The 20,445-nt window shown below is 43.4% G+C and overlaps 2 protein-coding genes across 3 annotated transcripts; both read right to left on the bottom strand.

Moving 5' to 3' along the window:
- Nucleotides 1-1,576: 1,576 nt before the first annotated feature.
- LOC139566807 (gastrula zinc finger protein XlCGF8.2DB-like) lies at nucleotides 1,577-3,080 on the bottom strand. The gene has a single exon (XM_071388135.1). It carries the CDS (start codon nucleotides 3,078-3,080, stop codon nucleotides 2,406-2,408), a length of 675 nt encoding a protein of 224 aa, XP_071244236.1. The 3' UTR covers nucleotides 1,577-2,405.
- Nucleotides 3,081-3,254: 174 nt separating this feature from the next.
- On the bottom strand, nucleotides 3,255-14,925 carry LOC139566801 (uncharacterized). Of its 2 annotated transcripts, XM_071388128.1 has the most exons (6): nucleotides 14,447-14,904; nucleotides 13,960-14,090; nucleotides 12,135-12,299; nucleotides 4,464-4,583; nucleotides 3,567-3,709; nucleotides 3,255-3,376 (listed from the first exon to the last, which is right to left on the bottom strand). In XM_071388128.1, the coding sequence occupies exons 1-6, from the start codon at nucleotides 14,727-14,729 to the stop codon at nucleotides 3,358-3,360; spliced, it is 861 nt and encodes a 286-aa protein (XP_071244229.1). In that variant the 5' UTR covers nucleotides 14,730-14,904; the 3' UTR covers nucleotides 3,255-3,357. The 2 variants fall into 2 exon arrangements, with proteins under 2 accessions (XP_071244229.1, XP_071244228.1); XM_071388127.1 differs by lacking the exons at nucleotides 3,255-3,376; nucleotides 3,567-3,709; nucleotides 4,464-4,583 and having other exon boundaries at nucleotides 6,679-12,299; nucleotides 14,447-14,925.
- Nucleotides 14,926-20,445: the final 5,520 nt, after the last annotated feature.

Here is a 20,445-nt window from a genome sequence, read left to right as displayed (position 1 = left end):
GTGTTGCAACCGAGGACAGGCGATCTTTACACACTATAAGCTTCAGCACTCTGCAGTCCCATTCTGTGAGCTTGTGTGCCCTACCTCTTCACGGCTGAGCCATTGTTGGTCCTAGACTAGACAATAATAGCACTTACAGTTGACCGGGGCAGCTCTAGCAGGGCAGAAAGTCACTGAGCTCTTCAGTAAGGCCATTCTACTGTCAATATTTGTCTATGGAGATTGCATGGCCGTGTGCTCGATTTTATACACCCTTCAGCAAGGGGTGTGGCTATAATAGCCGGATACACTAATTTGAATGGGTGTCCACAGACTTTCGTATATATAGTGTATTTCAGGTCCATTTTCAGGTCCAGTTTTTTACTCGCCTTTTCGTTGAAAGGCGGTACAAGTCGACTGTTCCGACCAAGATCAAACTCTGTTGAGGGTGCAGGATGGCCTGACTGGATTCGGAGTGCTTCCAGATCCATCTCTCTTAATCGAATGGCATGCACACGTTCCTGTTCTTGTTGTCCGGCTGCACGTTCTCTTTCCTTGTGCTTTAGCTCTAGTTTCAGTTTCCTTTTTGCCTTTAGTTCTACCTCTCGCAGTCGCACATCTATTGGGTGTACTCTACCACCCGTAAGACACTTTTCTTCCTCCTCCACCAAAGCAGTATCGACTCTTTGAATACTGTTTTTGAATCGTCATGTGCAACTTTGATGTCATAATGCTTTGCAATGACGAGCAGGTTCTTCTTCGTTCCACGTAGGTTTTTCCATAAATGCTTCCAACTTAAAGTCGATGGCTTTTTTTATTACCTGTGTTTATGCAACTTTTCAAAATCATTCCACCAATCTTCGAAGCCCTCAGGGTGGATTTCAGTGATAGAAACTATACCACAAAAGTGTATTTTGAACACCCTAATATCTGGGCAAAGCAGAGCTTCAGAGTAGAAAATTAGAGCGACTACCATTCTTCTGGGCATCTTGGACGAGCCCCCATTTTGTTACGTTCCCCAGTAAGAAACCAAAAATTGTTGCTCAAACAGGAGGGGGTTACGAACAAAAACCAAAGAGAAACAGGTGAAGTTCTAGGAGGGGTTCTGAAAGACACTCATGGGGGTGTCCACTGAAAGTTGACTAGCAACAACAACTGGGACCTAAAAGACACCCACGATGAGCGACCATTAAAATTGCACCAGAAAAGGCAAACTAAATTAAAGCCTACACCAAACTTAACAACAACCAATTCCACACACTGCTGCCATCTTGTGGAAAACATCTAAATTACACCTAGAATCCTATCTCAATGTATGACCTTTCTCTTGCATTTCAAAGATGACGCATGTTTTTTAGTATTATCTTTTACCAGATATAATGTGTTATATTCTCCTACATTAATTTCGCATTTCCACAAACTTCAAAGTGTTTCCTTTCAAATGGTATCTAGAATATGCATATCCTTGCTTCAGGTCCTGAGCTACAGGTGGTTAGATCTGGGTCATTTTAGGTGAAAATTGGAAGGAAAAAAAGGGATAGATCCTTAAGAGGTTTTTAAAGACAGGAAGCAAAAAAGTGGAGCAAAACAAAAACAGTGAAGATCAGATAAAGGATTGTTTATAAATCAAATAGGGGGAGCCAACTAAAGGTGTTAACCCTCCACATCTCTCAAGACATCTGGAGCACTGTGCCAGCACAGGTGAAACACCTTACTAATGAGATGACAGACCAGCACAGGTTGAACACATACTGACCAATGAGGTAACGTCCAACCTCAAAATATAACTGGAAAAACCTAAGCCTGTAACAACAGTAAAGTACAGAACAGTAAAGTAGAGTACAGTAGAGTGGAGTTCAGCACAGTAGAGCACAGTAGAGAACAGTACAGTATAAACTATGATGGTTTCAGATTTTGTCTGGTCATAGCCATCCAAATGTGATCTTGTTTGAGGACGGACAATAATAACCAGTGTATAGAATAATACCCAAATATGCAATATACGGATATGACATATTTCTCTACCTTTGTGTACCTATTCAGGATACATCACCATGAAGCAAATTATATTCATAGCCATAATTATGCATTTCTGTATAGTATAGATCAGGGACCCATGATGTAATTCGTTACCGGATGTAAATCCACTATACCTGCTGTAGTTCAATAACTAAAATAAATGTGTTCAATACAGAGTCAGATAAACATGAATTAAGGCACTATAATTTCTTCATTATAAAACACCAGCATCAAACAACATGACAGGTTGTCACTTTTCATCAGAGAAGCATTTCTACAGACACCATCACACCATCACTATATCATCTACTCTGTCTCATCATACTCATTCTTTCCTCAGTTCGCCTCATCCAGTTCCCTATACATCCAAAACCAACAGAATTAACTACAAACTAACTAGTACTACATTACACTATACACTCTTCATGGTCTGTGTGCATTTTCTGCTGGTGTATCCTGAGGTATCTCCTCTCTGAGAACCTCTTCCCGCAGTGCGTACAGGCGAATGGCCTCTCTCCTGTGTGGACCTTCAGGTGCCTCTTCAGCTGGTGCTGGTGGGAGAACCTCTTCTCACAATGGGGGCAGCTGTAGAGTTTCTCACCTGTGTGGACCTTCTGGTGCCTCTTCAGGCAGGATGAGTGGGAGGAACTGGCCCGGCACAGGTGGCAGCCGAACGGTTTCTCCCCCGTGTGCATCCTCTGGTGGATCTCCACCTGTTTGGGGAAACTGAAGGCTTTCCCACAGAACGAACTAGGGAAGAGCTTCTCTTTGCCACCGGATCTGCTGATAGTGTCTCTACTACTGTCATTTGTCAATGAGCTTGTGAAGCCATTTAGTGTTGAGGCACTGGCATTGTCTGAGGTCTGGTTTAACATAAGGAGAGTGTGAGGAGGACGAAGGTCAGGGAGCGTCTGTGTTGTCTCAGGGTCCATGTTCCAGTTGATAGATCCTATAGAAGGCAGGCTGAAGGCAGCACCTGTTAGGGGGTTAACCTGAGGCGCCATCAGTCTCTCTGAATCACAACTATAGGAGCAGGATGGAGCATCGCTAGCCGAGTCTGTGTCTGTTCTCTCCCGCCTCATACGGACATCTCCCTGTCCCCGCAGACCAATTCTACTCCTCACCCTGGTCTCAGCCAGTCTGTTGTCATGGAGACTATGATCGGTTGTTGTTTTGTGTTCGACTGTCTGTTTCTGGTTGTGGTTAACAGTGTTGTTCCCCAGCCCAGAGTTGAAGATGCTGTCCCATCCACTGACCTCCACTATGTCGCCTCTGGTCCTGGCCAGCTCAGTGATGTCATCCCCCGGGCCCTTGGCTGCACCAGTCTGGGAATCCAAGATGGCCGCCCAGTCTCCACTGTTAGCCTCCAGCCAACCACCTGCAGGAAGAGGTTACAAAATAGACTTGATAAACATGGCAGAGAACTCTACATATGGAGATTCTTTGGTCAATTACCTGGTCAAGTTCATACATTGTGTGTTTTTGTATGTAAACATAAGTTTAATTTTCTGAATGAAGAAAAATAAAAAAGCCAGTTGCATCACTATTCCTATTTGAATATATATTACTGTATGTAGGCTATATGTATTTCTCCGTTATCTTGCTCCCCCATCTTTAGTCCACTCAGCAGGTCAATGCTCTCTGGTCCGTCTTCTACTGTCTCCTCTTTGACCAGCTGCAGATCAGGCTTCCGATCCTCCATGTCTACTGACTGTAAGAGATACAGAGTGAGAGGATGTTGGATCAAGACATCTAATATGGGGCCTCCCGGGTGGCGCAGTGGTCTAGGGCACTGCATCGCAGTGCTAGCTGCGCCACCAGAGTCTCTGGGTTCGCGCCCAGGCTCTGTCGCAGCCGGCCGCGACCGGGAGGTCCGTGGGGCGACGCACAATTGGCCTAGCGTCGTCCGGGTTAGGGAGGGTTTGGCCGGTAGGGATATCCTTGTCTCATCGCGCTCCAGCGACTCCTGTGGCGGGCCGGGCGCAGTGCGTGCTAACCAAGGGGGCCAGGTGCACGGTGTTTCCTCCGACACATTGGTGCGGCTGGCTTCCGGGTTGGAGGCGCGCTGTGTTAAGAAGCAGTGCGGCTTGGTTGGGTTGTGCTTCGGAGGACGCGTGGCTTTCGACCTTCGTCTCTCCCGAGCCCGTACGGGAGTTGTAGCGATGAGACAAGATAGTAATTACTAGCGATTGGATACCACGAAAATTGGGGAGAAAAGGGGATAACATTTTTTTTAAATATATTTAAAAATATATTTAAAAAAAAGACATCTAATATGAGCACCCTGCTATGGAACATCTTCTGATTGGGCAATGATGGACTGCTATGAGTACAATACAAACATGTTAGTTGATTTGATACTATACTAATGGTCAGAAAATTCAATGGCATGGTCCCACACTTAAGACAAAATTATTTAAGACCTGACCTAATACCAGTCAGACAGTAGTTCACAGTGGGCTCACCTCAGTGAGACTGTGTGTGGTCCTGTGCTGCTCAGCTTGTTCCTCTGTTGGTTCAGGAGAAGGTGTAGTCTGGTTGTCCTCCATGACCATGGTCCCCTCAGGGTTCCCCAGACACTCCTCCTGGAAGAGACAGGTGATACAGATTACACAGACATACACTCCCTCAGGTACGTACGTACACACACACACAGACGTTTGAGTCCTATGCCGTAGTTAAATAATTACTTCATTGTTGTTAAACACATCATGGTGGACATAAATATGACGTTGTGGGTAGAAATAAGTCAGCTAAGATAAGTCAAAAGTCATCAGACAAACCTGACAAAACTATTTTGACGTGTACAGTAGGTGTTTGTTAGTGTGTGGGTATGTGTAGGTACAGTAAGCTCCAAAAGTATTGGGACAGTGACACATTTTTGTGGGGGTATGATATTTGTGCTTCTGTAACTTTTTCACTTTTATTGTCACATTACTTTTGGTCCCCTAAAATGGGGGGAATATGTACAAAAAGTGCTGTCATTTCTAAACGGTTCACCCGATATGGATTAAAATACCCTCCGTTTAAAGCTGACATTCTGTACTTTAACCTCAAAGTCATTGTATAATTTACAATCGAAAGTGCTAAAACAGTGGTTCCCAAACTTTTAATAGTCCCGTACCCCTTCAAACATTCAACCTCCAGCTGCGTACCCCCTCTGGCACCAGGGTCAGATCACTCAAATGTTTTTGCCATCATTGCAAGCCTGCCACACACACACACTATACGATACATTTATTAAACATAAGAATGAGTGTGAGTTTTTGTCACAACCCGGCTCGTGGGAAGTGAAAAAGAGCTCTTATAGGACCAGGACACAAATAATAATAATAATAAATAATTTTGCTCTTTATTTAACCATCTTACATATAAAACCTTATTTGTTAATCGGAAATTGTGAATAACTCACCACAGGTTAATGAGAAGGGTATGCTTGAAAGGATGTACATAACTCTGCAATGTTGGGTTGTATTGGAGAGTCTCAGTCTTAAATCATTTTCCACACACAGTCTGTGCCTGTATTTAGTTTTCATGCTAGTGATGGCCGAGAATCCACTCTCACATAGGTACGTGGTTGCAAAGGGAATCCGTGTTTTAACAGCATGATTTGCCAAGGCAGGCTACTCTAAATGCAGCCCAATCCAGAAATCTGTCAAAACTTCAGATTAAATTCAATTTTCACAGAACCGCTTGTTGCAATTTCGATGAGGCTCTCTTGTTCAGATATCGGTAAGTGGAAAGGGATAACGAATCCAGTTGTTTGTGTCATCCGTTTCAGGAAAGTACCTGCGTAATTGCGCACCCAACTCCCTCAGTCAGGTGCTTCGCTATATCACATGACATTGTCCGTGAGCTTGAGTTCATTTGCACACACAAAATCATACAATGATGGGAAGACCTGTGTGTTGTCCTTGTTAATGCAGACAGAAGAGCTCCAACTTCTTAATCATAGCCTCAATCGTCATCATGCAAGAGGTCAGACAATTGAAAATGATGGTCAGTAAAGAAAACTTTAAGCTCATCTCTCAATTTAAATTTTTTTATCAATACTTCGGCCCTTGATAACCAGCACACTTCTGTATGTTGTAAAAGTGTTACATGGTCGCTGCCCATATCGTTGCATAATGCAGAAAATACACAAGAGTTCAGGGGCCTTGCTTTAACGAAGTTAACCATTTTCACTGCAGTGTCCAAAACGTTTTTCAAGCGGTCATGCACGTGCGTTACCACTCCACTATGTCTCCCTGTCATGGCTTTTGCGCTATCAGTAGATACCAACATGAGCAGCAGCTACGTTTGGCTACATACTGACCGTTAGTGGAATTCCCGCGAGAGAGTAACATTTTATGTGATTGGATGTTAATTATTTGACTAGGCTACCTATATTTGACATTGTGTTGTTATTTCGCTTAACACTAGATGGTTTAATTTCATTTTTGGCAGTGAAACGAGGCTACTCAGTCAAGAAAAAAAAAAACTCACCCCAATGTTAATTATAAAATGGACCGAAAATGTCCCAAAAATGTGTAAAAAAAAAAGTGAATCACATTTTTATTTGTCGTACCCCAGACGGCATTGCGCGTACCCGTCCCAATACTTTGAGCTCATTGTATATTTAGTTATAAAGCGCTGTCAGGTGTACTGTATGCTAAATATGTATACAAAAGAGAGTCTCAATGAAAGTCTTAGAATGAAAAGTCCCATTTTGTGTTTATTAAAACATAGATAAGTTTAAAATACACCATATGAAAACCACACATACACGTCTAAACTACAAATCTGCATGATAAACTACATTCATTTTCTTATTAAGTGTCTTGGGAAAGAAATTATGTAGTTGAATGGAAGTTATAAAATAAGCATTTGGGAACATCATATACAGTGCCTTCATAACATTTTCACACCCCTTGACTTTTTCCACATTTAGTTATTTTACCATGTAGAATAAAAATTGATTCAATTGAAAAAAAAAAAAAATTCAACGTTCTACACAAAATAGTTCTACACAAAGTGGAAGAAAAATTCTAACATTTTTATTTAAAAAAATTGAAAAATAAAACACTAATATATCATAATTAGATAAGTATTTAACCCCCTGAGTCAATACATGTTAGAATCACCTTTGGCAGCTTTGAGCCTTTTCGGGTAAGTCTAAGAGCTTTCCACACCTGGATTAACCAACAATTGCCTATTATTCTCTTCAAAATTCTTCAAGTTCTTGAAGCTGTGCGCCAGAAGAGAAAATAACTTGTCCCAGCCATGAAAGCTGCCAAAGCGTGTGGGTACATTGCTTACATCCACTATGACAGGCTTATTGTCCACCCGCAGAAAACACACACACACCAACTGATTAATGGACTGCTGAATGTTTTTTTTCTCTCTTTCTTTGTTTGTTCTTTTCCATATATGTATGTCTCTGAGAAGCTACCCAAGAAAGGGCAAAAACATTTGCTCATATTAATATATGTAGCCTTAGAAATAAGGATAATGAAATCAATAACTTGCTAACATCAGATAGCATTCATATATTAGCCATTTGAGATAATATGTCATAATTCCTTTGATGATACAGCAGTAGTAATACAAGTATAACATCTATAGAAGAGACAGGAATGCTTATGGGGGAGGTGTTGCTATATACAGTGCCTTCGGAAAACTATTCAGACCCATTGACTTTTTCCAAATTTTGTTACGTTACAGATTTACTCTAAAATGTCATTTTAAATTTTAAAAAAAATCTCAGCAATCTACACACAATACCCCATAATGACAAACCGAAAACAGGTTTAGGCATTTTTGCAAATTTAAAAACAAAAATACATTATTTTCATAAGTATTCAGACCCTTTGCTATGAGACTCAAAATTGAGCTCAAATGCATCCTGTTTCCATTGATCATCCTTGAGATGTTTCTACAAAAATTGATTGGGGTCCACCTGTGGTAAATTCAATTGATTGGACATGATTTGGAAAGGCACACACCCGTCTATATAAAGGTCCCACAGTTGACAGTGCGTGTCAAAGCAAAAACCAATCCATAAGGTCGAAGGAAAAACCTGGGGAAGGGTACCAAAACATTTCTGCAGCATTGAAGGTCCCCAAGAACACAGTGTGCTCCATCATTCTTAAATGGAAGAAGTTTGGAACCACCAAGACTTCCTAGAGCTGGCCGCCTGGCCAAACTGAGCAATCGGGGGAGAAGGGCCTTCGTCAGGGAGATGAACCTGATGGTTAGTCTGACAGAGCTCTGAGTTCCTCTGTGGAGATGGGAGAACCTTCCAGAAGGACAACCATCTCTGCAGCACTCCACCAAATCAGGCCTTTATGGGGTGAAGGTTCACCTTCCAACAGAACAACGACCTTAAGTACCACTTTTCTCTGTATACATCAATGATGTCGTTCTTGCTGCTGGTGATTCTCTGATCCACCTCTACACAGACAACACCATTCTGTATACTTCTGGCCCTTCTTTGGATACTGTGTTAACTAACCTCCAGACGAGCTTCAATGCCATACAACTCTCCTTCCGTGGCCTCCAACTGCTCTTAAATGCAAGTAAAACTAAATGCATGCTCTTCAAACGATCGCTGCCCGCACCTGCCCGCCCATCCAGCATCACTACTCTGGACGGTCCTGACTTAGAATATGTGGACAACTACAAATACCTAGGTGTCTGGTTAGACTGTAAACTCTCCTTCCAGACTCACATTAAGCATCTCCAATCCAAAATTAAATCTAGAATCGGCTTCCTATTTTGCAACAAAGCATCCTTCACTCATGCTGCCAAACATACCCTCGTAAAACTGACTATCCTGCCGATCCTCGACTTCGGCGATGTCATTTACAAAATAGCCTCCAACACTCTACAGCAAACTGGATGTAGTCTATCACAGTGCCATCTGTTTTGTCACCAAAGCCCCATATACTACCCACCACTGCGACCTGTATGCTCTCGTTGGCTGGCCCTCGCTTCATATTCGTCGCCAAACCCACTGGCTCCAGGTCATCTAGAAGTCTTTGCTAGGTAAGGCCCCGCCTAATCTCAGCTCACTGGTCACCATAGCAGCACCCACCCGTAGCACGCGCTCCAGCAGGTATATTTCACTGGTCACCCCCAAAGCCAATTCCTCCTTTGGCCGCCTTTCCTTCCAGTTCTCTGCTGCCAATGACTAGAACGAATTGCAAAAATCACTGAAGCTGGAGACTTATCTCCCTCACTAACTTTAAGCACCAGCTGTCAGAGCAGCTCACAGATCACTGCACCTGTACATAGCCCATCCGTAAATAGCCCATCCAATTACCTCATCCCCATGCTGTTATTTATTTATTTTTGCTCCTTTGCACCCCAGCATCTCTACTTGTACATTCATCTTCTGCACATCCGTCACTCATGTTTAATTGCTAAATTGTAATTATTTTGCCACCATGGCCTATTTATTGCCTTACCTCCCTTATTTTACCTCATTTGCACACACTGTATATAGACTTTTTCTATTGTGTTATTGACTGTATGTTTGTTCATTCCATGTGTAACTGTGTTGTTGTTTGTCGCACTGCTTTGCTTTATCTTGGCCAGGTCGAAGTTGTAAACGAGAACTTGTTCTCAACTAGCCTACCTGGTTAAATAAAGGTTAAATAAATTGTAATTTAAAAAGTACACAGCCAAGACAATGCAGGAGTGGCTTCGGGACAAGTCTCTGAATGTCCTTGAGTGGCCCAGCCAGAGCCCGGACTTGAACCCAATCGAACATCTCTGGAGAGACCTGAAAATAGCTGTGCAGCGACGCTCCCCATCCAACCTGACAGAGCTTGAGAGGATCTGCAGAGAAGAATGGGAGAAACTCCTCAAATACAGGTGTTCCAAGCTTGTAGCGTCATAACCAAGACGACACAAGGATGTAATCGCTGCCAAAGGTGCTTCAACAAAGTACTGAGTAAAGGGTCTGAAAACGTATGTAAATGTGATATGTGATATTTCAGAGTGTGCAAAACTGTCATCAAGGCAAAGGGTGGCTACTTCGAAGAATCTAAAATATATTGTTTTGTTTGGTTACTACATGATTCCATACGTGTTATTTCATAGTTTTGATGTCTTCACTATTATTCTCCAATGTAGAAAATAGTCAAAAGAAAAGAAAAACCCTTGAATGTGTAGGTGTGTCCAAACTTTTGACTGGTACTTTTTCTTGATGTGAAGTCATATTACGTCTGCTGTTTTTGATCGACAAGACAGTTCAATGGAAACGCACCGCAATAGGCAACTGTCACATCTATTTTCTACGCAAACTTTCTAAATGTCAATGAAAAATCTCTGGGCAAACTAATGGAAACATAGTTAATGAGTTGAATCAGCAGTTTATTTTGTCTGGGGCTACAACAACAAATGTGTGCTGTTGGGAGTACTCGAGGACTGGAGTTGGGAACCACTGGCCCACACAGTACTAACACATTTTTTTAGGCTTATATATGCCTTATACACTGAGTACGCAAAACAATAGGATCACCTTCCTAATATGGAGTTACACCCCTTTTTGCCATCAGAACATCCTTAATTGGTCGGGGCATGGACTCAAAAGGTCTCCAGTGCTTCCAGAGTTGTGTCAAGTTGGCTGGATGTTCTTCGGGTGGTGGATCATTCTTGATACACACGGGAAACAGCAGCGTTGCAGTTCTTGACACACTCAAACAGGTGCGCCCGGCACTTACTAACATACCCCGCACTTAAATCTTTTGGACTTGCCCATTCACCCTCTGAACGGCACACATACATAATCCATGTTTCAATTGTCTCAAGGCGTAAAAAAATATTCTTTAACCTGTCTCCTGCCCTTCATCGACACTGATTGAAGTGAATTTAACAAGTGACATGAATAAGGGGTCATACTGTAGGTTTCACCTGGATTCATGGAAAGAGCAGTTGTTCCTAATGTTTTGTACACTCAGAGTATATCACACGTCTGGAAGCAACATTCCTCCCGAATATTCAACACTAAAATATGTTACTCGTAATTCCAAATGCAACTGGGGATCTTTTGACAATTCATCTTTGTCTTTAATGCAGGGTTTGATCTAAACGTCAGAAGCTATCGAGTGGAATGGTTTTCTGCTGGTGTATCCTGAGGTAACTCCCCTCTGAGAACCTCGTCCTGCAGTGCGAACCACCTCCCTCCCGTGTGGACCTTCAGGTGCATCTTCAGCTGGTGCTGGCGGTAGAATCTCTTCTCAGCTGTATTATTTCTCCCCTGTGTGGACCCTCTGGTGTCTCTTCAGGTTGCCAGCATGGGCAAAGCGCATGTTACACTGGGTACAGCTGAAGGGTTTCTCCCCTGTGTGGACCCTCTGGTGCCTCTTCAGGTCACCAGCCTGGGCGAAGCGAATATGACACTGGGTACAGCTGTAGGGTTTCTCCCCTGTGTGGACCCTCTGGTGGATCTCCACCTTCTGGGGGCAGCTGAAGCCTTTGTTACAGAACGCGCAGAGGAACCGTTTCTCTTTACTTTTTCCTGATGTTGCTCCCCCACCCAGAGCCTGGGCTCTAACCCTGTCGTTTGAATTCAATACCTGATCGAAAAGGACATGGCTGTGTGAATCGGAAGGCCCCATTGACGTGGACACTGGGTTGTGATCCCTGAACGCGTGTAAAGGGGAGTGGGTCCCAACATTTAGATTTGTCTCCAAGCTTTCCCTGTAGTCTAAGAAGTCACTGCTGTTGCCCTGCGAGTGTCCTTCTCCTAAATGAGTCTCGTCTTCATTCCATTTAAGAGCGTCATCCTCCACTTTCACAGTCACATCATCTAAGGCCAGACCATCCCTTTTCTCATCCAGGCACTTTTCAGAATATACACTACTACTGTACTGGTTCCAGTTCCCTCTCATTGAATTAGTCTGTGTATCTAAGCCCACAGGCATGTCACCAGGTATCATCTGTGTCTCTGTAGCGTATGAACAGGACGGATCATTGACAGTCTGTAATGAGTCACTTGGGTCCTGACGGGACAGAACTGTCGTCGGGCTATGGTTACCATAAAGTAAATACTCTGAGTGGGGTGCAGGAGGACAGCCCAGTCGCCCCAGCCCCGTTGAAGTCTTGGGGTATGTCTCTGTCTTGAAGATGGTGTCCGGCGTTCCACTGACCTCTGTGATGCTGCTGGGCTGCGCTGGGGCGGTGGTGGGGTCCTCTGTGGCTACAGGGGGCGCTCCAGCCACTGCAGTCTGGATGTCTCTGCTGTGCTGTGGGTCCTCTTCTCCTTCAGCCATCTCCTGCTTAACCCCAGGACCTGCAGCCTCTGCATCTGCAGACTGACACAAGAAGAGAGGAGGTTATTACCGGTACATGAGTTGAATAACAATGTCATAGGGAAGTCTCACAAAATAAATGAGGATGTAGATGTACAGTGCATTCGAAAAGTATTCAGACCCCTTCACTTTTTCCAATTTTTTTTATGTTACAGCCTTATTCAAAATGTCCTCAATCAACTCACAACACCCCATAATGCCCAAGCGAAAACAGGTTTATAGACATTTTTGCAATTGTATTAAAAGTAAAAAACATAAAAACCTTATTTTGCTATAAAGCAATTGAGCTCAGGTGCATCCTGGTTCCATTGATCATCCTTGAGATGTTTCTACAACTTAATTTGAGTGCACCTGTGGTAAATTCAATTGACTGGACATGATTTGGAAAGGCACACACCTGTCTATATAAGGTTTCACAGTTGACAGTGCATGTCAGAGCAAAAACCAAGCAATGAGGTTGAAGGAATTGTTCGTAGAGCTTCGAGACAGGATTGTGTCGAGGCACAGATCTGGGGAAGGGTACCAAAAAAATTCTGCAGCATTGAAGGTCCCCAAGAACACATTGGACTTTATCATTCTTAAATGGAAGAAGTTTGTAACCACCAAGACCAAACTGTGCAATCGGGGGACAAGGGCCTTGGTCAGGGAGGTGACCAAGAACCCAATGATCACTGTGACAGAGCTCCAGAGTTCCTCTGTGGAGATGGGAGAACCTTCCAGAAAGACAACCATCTCTGCAGCACTCCACCAATCAGGTCTTTATAGTAGAGTGGCCAGACGGAAGCAACTCAGTAAAAGGCACATGACAGCCCACTTGGAGTTTGCTAAAAGGCACCCAAAGGACTCTCAGACCATGAGAAACAAGATTCTCTGGTCTGATGAAATCAAGACTGAATGCCAAGCGTCACGTCTGGAGGAAACAAGGCACCGATCATCACCTGGCCAATACCATCCCTACGGTGAAGCATGGTGGTGGCAGATTCATGCTGTGGGGATGTTTTTCAGAGATAGGGACTGGGAGACTAGTCAGGATCGAGGGAAAGATGAACGGAACAAAGTAAGAGAGATAGATCCTTGTTAGAAACCTGCTCAGGACCTAAGACTGGGGTGAAGTTTCATCTTCCAACAGGACAACGACACTAAGCACACAGCCAAGACCACGCAGGAGTGGCTTTGGGACAAGTCTATGAATATCCTTGAGTGGCCCAGCCAGAGCCCGGAATTTAACCCGATCGAACATCTCTGGAGTGACCTTAAAATAGCTGTGCAGCGACTCTCCCTATCCAACCTGATAGAGCTTGAGAGGATCTGCAGAGAAGAATGGGAGTAACTCCTCAAATACAGGTGTTCTAAGCTTGTAGCGTCATACCCAAGAAGACTCAAGGCTGTAATCGCTGACAGAGGCTTCAACCAAGTACTGAGAAAAGGGTCTGAATACTTATGTAAATTAAATATATATAATTGTTTTGCCATTATGGGGAATTGTGTGTAGATTGATGTAGGAAAAACACAATGTAATCAATTTCAGAATAAGGCTGTAATGTAACAAAATGTAGAAAATGCACTGTAAGGAAGTGAATAGCTGAGGGGAGCCTTTCGGAAATAAACAGGCCACATTTGATTTACAAAGTAACACTTTTTTATGCAACACTATTACACTAACCTCTATTATGATAACATGCTGGGTTGAGGTTCCACTCCCCTCATCAACAGTGATTGGTTGGTCATCTCTCCATGTAGTGTGTTCCACTGGCTTCACAAAGCTCCTGTGGCCTCCAGTGAGATGTCCTTCACCTGACAGTGATTGGGGGAAAAGAGATGGTTAGGTACACTATTGACAGTTTTGACACTAAGGTAACACTTCTCATAACTTCTTGATATACTATTTATAGATCGATTTATGTTCCATGCATCATATTGTTTTCAATTAGTAAATAATAGGAAATGTTGTAAATCAAGAATCTGGTTAAAATATGATAGTGTCTTTGTTCAAGATAACTATGGAATCAGTGGAATTATTCCTTGCAATCCAAAAACTGACCAACACCCAATTTTGGTCAACCATATGTGCTTAACACATGTAAAGCCACACGTGCGCTGAGGGGAACAGGGCGCTATGGCCGGCAGTCTTGGCCTTCTGCTAAATGTACCTCTTGCCATTCCTCTGTATCGATCGAGGATCTTGACACTACTGGTACGACTGGCGAGGACGCGCTCTCGCATTGTCCTCTCTGCGCGCTCCCGTGCCACCTTCAGTTCCAGTAGCTGTAGTTTCCTCCGCAATGTCCTGTTTTCTTTCTGGCTTTGAGTTATTTCCAAACGAAACACTGCATAGTCGTCGTCTACGAGTTTACAGATCTCTGCCACGGCTGCATTCGCCAGCACCTCCATGACGGAGGCTATTTGAGTGTGAAAAACCATATAGTTAGTCATTGTTAGCAGCTAGCTAGCGTTGCCTAAATAACATATGTCAACCAAATCCTATCTCCAACGCGAATTAAAAACGCTAACGTAGAAATTGTAATTGGACACTGCGGTTTTGTTGTTTGCGCAAAAGTCCGACCAAAGCCACTACATGGACTCTGTGGTCCAGCAACTGTGACGCAGACAAAAAGAACTAAGTACTTCCGAGTCACGTATTTTTGGAATCCTGAATAAGAGTCCTGTACACTTTGTAAATAATTAGTGCCAAAATAATGGAAAATGTCCACAATTATCGATATATTTTATACTAGTTATCATACAAATGATAATTGAAAGTATTTCTATGTGATTTATGTTTAATTTTTTAAAGCCTAAATGGTCAACAATGTTTTTTGTGTGTGTAGTCCCATCATTTATTGGACTGTACCTGATAGGATTTATGTTTATGCATTATGGCCCGCTACCATATTGTTTGAAGATGAATATTGTTTTGTTACACACACACACAAACAATGCAGATGTGTGTAAAGATTGAGCAACATAGAGTGCCTTGATGCAAAAGCTGTGGTCAATCTGGAGAGGGGAGGGGTGCATATCTCCAGGCCAGCCAGGGAGGGTAGGACACTGTAGCATCGGGAGCGGCACAAGACGGATCTAATCTACCCAACGACCAGATGCGGACAGATGAGAGCATCAAGAGACTGGGACAAGTCTGAGTGCCGGCGATAGGCTGAGCAAAGTTTAAACCACGCTCAGCCTCTACTGTGATAGGCCAACAGACGGGTTGGAACTACGTAATCACGGTATAAGAACAACTGTTTACGTACTTCCTGCCAGTTCTCTGTTTTACCCTGCGCGGTGACACAGCGAACCTGTATATACGAAAATTGCATTTGCCATTTATTGCTTGCGTTAATTAAAGAAAGTTAGCAGACCTTGCTTTTTATTTATCCTGATACCGGATTCAATTAACGCGGCGCTCACATACCACAGGAGGTTGGTGGCACCTTAATTGGGGAGGACGGGCTCATGGTAACGGCTGGAGTGGAATGTTATCAAATGTTATTCCATTCGCGCCGTTCCAGACATTATTATGAGCCGTCCTCCCCTCAGCAGCCTCCACTGGACTGTACCGCAGAATGAGCAGCAACTCTTCTTGGAGTGTAAACTTTGTGGATTTGGAATGTAGAAGTTCTCCTGAGTAGAATGATTCCCCCTTTTACTGAGACACAACATACAGGCAATTGTGTATTTGTATTGGTATTTATTATGGATCCCCATTAGCTGCTGCCTTGGCAGATAGACAGCTCGGTGCATTCAACATGTCAATTACTCTCACAAATACAAGTAGTGATGAAGTCAATCTCTCCTCCACTTTGAGCCAGGAGAGATTGACGTGCATAGTATTAATGTTTGCTCTCTGTGTACATCCAATGGCCTGCCTGCTGCCCTGTTCTGAGCCTATTGCATTTTTCCTAAGTCCCTCTTTGTGGCACCTGACCACCCAACTGAACAGTAGTCCAGGTGTGACAAAACTAGGGCCTGTAGGATCTGCCTTGTTGATAGTGCTGTTCAGAAGGCAGAGTAGCACTTTATTATGGACAGACTTCTCCCCATCTTAGCTACTGTTGTATCAATATGTTTTGACCATGACAGAGTTACTCCAAGCAGTTTAGTTTTTGAAATATTTAGGACTATTATATAGTGTTATAGTGTTATAGTGTTATGATTAGAACACAGGAAAAACCAAACTCAGAGGGGGAAATGTAGTGTTACACTTTAATGCCAGCACACCAAACAACAAGTCATGTGAGAATGTGAGCATACCCAGATGCTCAACTGAGGCACTTAGTAATCCAGAGAACCCTCTTACCCCAAGACACTTGTCAGCGTCCGTCCTAATGCTCGACCTACCACGTTGTGACCCAATGACACTAGAGGAGGTAGAAACAGAAGCAACCACCCTCAGGTGGTTAGTATTTGAGCTCCCTCCTTGACCTCGAGCCATTGTTTGGGTGTTGGGATTGTGTGCTGTGTTATAGGCTAGATACCTCTTGTGTTGAACACCCATCCTGTATTGGTGGGGTAACCATGAGGTAACTGAGGCAGGCCTAGACCTTCTATGACCCCATTCACTAGGCATTAGATGAGATCCTGAAAGAGAAGACAGACTTCCTATTAGACTACCAACAGGGGGGTCTCCCACAACTCTCTGTGAAGGCTGAAGCTCAGGGTGACCTGCTCAGTTCATCATGGATACTGTGGTGTTTGTATCATAGGAACAGGAAGGTCTATCTCTATCAGCCCCAGGCCCTGCTCCCTCCCTGCACTGAGACTGTGAAGAGAAGGTTCTGGGCTGCAGACTGGATCCCTGACTGGAGCCTCTGTCTCTCTGATGACCACCAGGACTGAGGTTGTTCAGTCTACCTGTCCACTGGTTGTGTTCTGTGTGGTGGTGAAGTCTCTGTCCCTTGAGGTTCGGTCCTGGTTCTGACTCGGGAAGGAAGAGCAACGGCTTCTGATCCAGGGTCAGGATTTGTGACCAGCCGCTTTAGAGTCTCTTCGCCAGCATGGATTGCAGACTAATAACAAATGGGCATTTCCATGTAAAAGGATCCATGAGCACCAACACGTGAAAATCATAGGATCATGTCAAATTGGGTGTCAAATGAAAGGTAAGAGTCTATATTTTTGGGAAATGTAGGCATATATACATATTTCAACCATTCTATATACAAAAAATAGGAATAAGCAAAGGCTTTGATTGCTGGTCAAACAGATGAAAAGGGGGACTTAGACAACACCTACCATAAAAATATTTAAAAGATATTAGAAATAGATGAAAACACAATAATGTAGCAGTAAAGACCCCTGCCAACTAATATCATCACATATTTCGTTTTGGAGAAATGATTTGCTTCTGTAGGTTTGAGAAACATTGACTTTTGCCTTGTAATTCTGTAATTTTCAAAAAGTTGTCAACATACTGGACACTGAGTATACAAAACATTAAGAACACCAGCTCTTTCCATGACATAGCTTTCACCTAGATTCACTTGGTCAGTCTATGATCTTTTATTGATGTCACCTGTTAAATCCACTTCAATCAGTGTAGATGAAGGGGAGGAGATAGGTTAAATAAGGATTTTTAAGCCTTGAGACAATTGAGACATGGATTGTGTATGTATGCCATTCAGAGGGTGAATGGGCGTGACAAAAAATGTAAATGCCTTTGAACAGGGTAGCCAGGCACACCGGTTTATGTCAAGAACTGTAACGCTGCTGGGTTTTTCACACTCAACAGTTTCCCATGTGTATCAAGAATGTTCCACCACCCAAAGAACATCCAGCTAACTTGACACAACTGTGGGAAGCATTGAAGTCAACATGGGTCAGCATCCCTGTGGAACCCTTTCGACACCTCAATATTAGGAAGGTGTTCCGAATGTTTGGTATACTCGGTGTATTACATCACATTAAGGTGTAGGACGTTTACTGTATTACAGGGAACAATAGCAAGTCTATTTTGCTCCAGAGAAGTAGCTCATTGTTCCCTTGTTGGCGCATACACTAGCCTAGCTTCGAACTAACGTTAGTTAGCTATCAAGCTAGCCAGGTTATCTCAGCAGCTTGAACACAGCTCACAGCCCTTGTGGCTAGGACTACGAATTGTCCTGGGAGTGTGGCTGTTTGAATCCCTGCTGTTTGTTGCTGTTCCCATCTGCCTTGTGACCTGCCCTGTCTGGAACTGTGAGGAGTAACAGCGTACCTATGTTGCTATCATTACAAAGACCAAAGCCGGTGGAAGTACCATTGAGGACAGTTGTGTTTGAAGGATCTTTTAAACTAACAAAAATAGTTTGACAAGCAGTTGTTACAACAACAATAAAATAACTTCAAGTGTTGTGTCGAAATACTGTCAACTAACAAAAGAATGGATGATCTGACCAGAGAGGTCAAGGACATGAAGAACAGTTTGCAGTTCTCACAGGGTCAGCTCGATGAGTTTAAACAAGAGAACAGCAAGATGACAGCAATCTGTAATTCATTGAGAGAGGACATCAGTTCTGTATGTGAATCCATGATAAATCATATTATCTCGAGGGACAATCAAGGTGGAACAACGTTGTGGAGGGAATTGCAGAATCTCCAAGAGACCTGGACGGAGTCTGAGGACAAAGTGAGGGAAATGATCACTGAGAAACTGAAGATGGACCACAAGAAGATTGAGAGGGAGCACACCCACAGGACTGAGAAACCAATCACCGGCCCAGGTGACAAGTGGTCAAGTTCCTGAGGTTCAAGGACAAGGTAGCTGTTCTGGAAAGAGCCTAAACGTGAGAGGAATGTACATCTTCCTCAACTAGGACTATCCTGAAGCTGTGCACCAGAAGAGGAAATAACTTATCCCAGCCATGAAAGCTGTCAGAACTTGTGGGGACATTGCTTACATCCGCCATGACAAGCTCAATGTCCACCCTCTCTCCCAAAAGCCTTGAAGGGATGAGAGAGCCACGTCTGAGGGTTCATAGCTTCAACTCCGCAGCACACACACACACGTACACAAACCAAATGATTGATGGACTGCTGAATAATGTTTTTACTTTCTCTTGCTTTGTTTGTTATTTTCCATATTATGTTTGTCAGGTCTCTCCAAAAGGAGATGTGGGTGTGGAGTCAGGCGCAGGATAAAGCAAGTTTCCGAAAAGGGCGTTTAATAAACAAGGTCCAAAGAACAGGAAAAACAGGACTACAACAGTAGCCTCAAACCACCTGTACAACAGAACCTAAAAACACACCCCAAAACTGAATGACATCAAACGAAACAATCCCGCACAAAACCCGGAAGAAATGGCGAGATTTAAATACCCCCCCTAATTAACCAAATAGAACACAGGTGAAACACAAGACAGACATAACCAAAGAAAAGGAAAAAGGATCGGTGGCAGCTAGTAGACCGGCGACTACGACTGCCGAGCGCCACCCGAACAGGGAGAGGAGCCACCTTCAGTGGAAGTCGTGACAATGTCTATCTCTGATCATCTACCCAGGTAATATGTGTAGCCTTAGAAATAATGTAAATAAAATCAGTAACTTGCTAACATCAGATAACATTCATACATTAGCCATTTCTGAGACTTAGGTAATTCCTTTGATTATACAGCAGAAGCAATACAAGGATAACATCTATAGAAGAGACAGGAATGCCTATGGGGGAGGTGTTGCTGTATATATTCAGAGTCATATGCCTGTAACGCTTAGAGAAGATCTCATATCAAGTGTTGCTGAAGTGTTGTGCTGGTCATGCTGGTCATTTATGAACATTTGAACATCTTGGCCATGTTCTGTTATAATCTCCACCCGGCACAGCCAGAAGAGGACTGGCCACCCCTCATAGCCTGGTTCCTCTCTAGGTTTCTTCCTAGGTTTTGGCCTTTCTAGGGAGTTTTTCCTAGCCGCTGCGCTTCTACACCTGCATCGCTTGCTGTTTGGGGTTTTAGGCTGGGTTTCTGTACAGCACTTCGAGATATTAGCTGATGTACGAAGGGCTATATAAAATAAACTTGATTTGATTTGTGGTTCCAGGTTCACCTACCTCATCTAAAGCTTATTATTTTAGGGTGTTGTTATAGGCCACCAAGTACTAACAGTCAGTATCTAGATAATGTGGTGAAATGCTTGATAGCTTCTGATGTAAACAGAGAGGGCTACTTCCTTGGGGACC

Source organism: Salvelinus alpinus, chromosome 39 (genome assembly GCF_045679555.1).
Source record: "Salvelinus alpinus chromosome 39, SLU_Salpinus.1, whole genome shotgun sequence".
NCBI classification, from domain to species: domain Eukaryota; kingdom Metazoa; phylum Chordata; class Actinopteri; order Salmoniformes; family Salmonidae; genus Salvelinus; species Salvelinus alpinus.
Note: the sequence above shows the minus strand (reverse complement) of the source record. Positions and strands in the feature narration are given on the sequence as shown.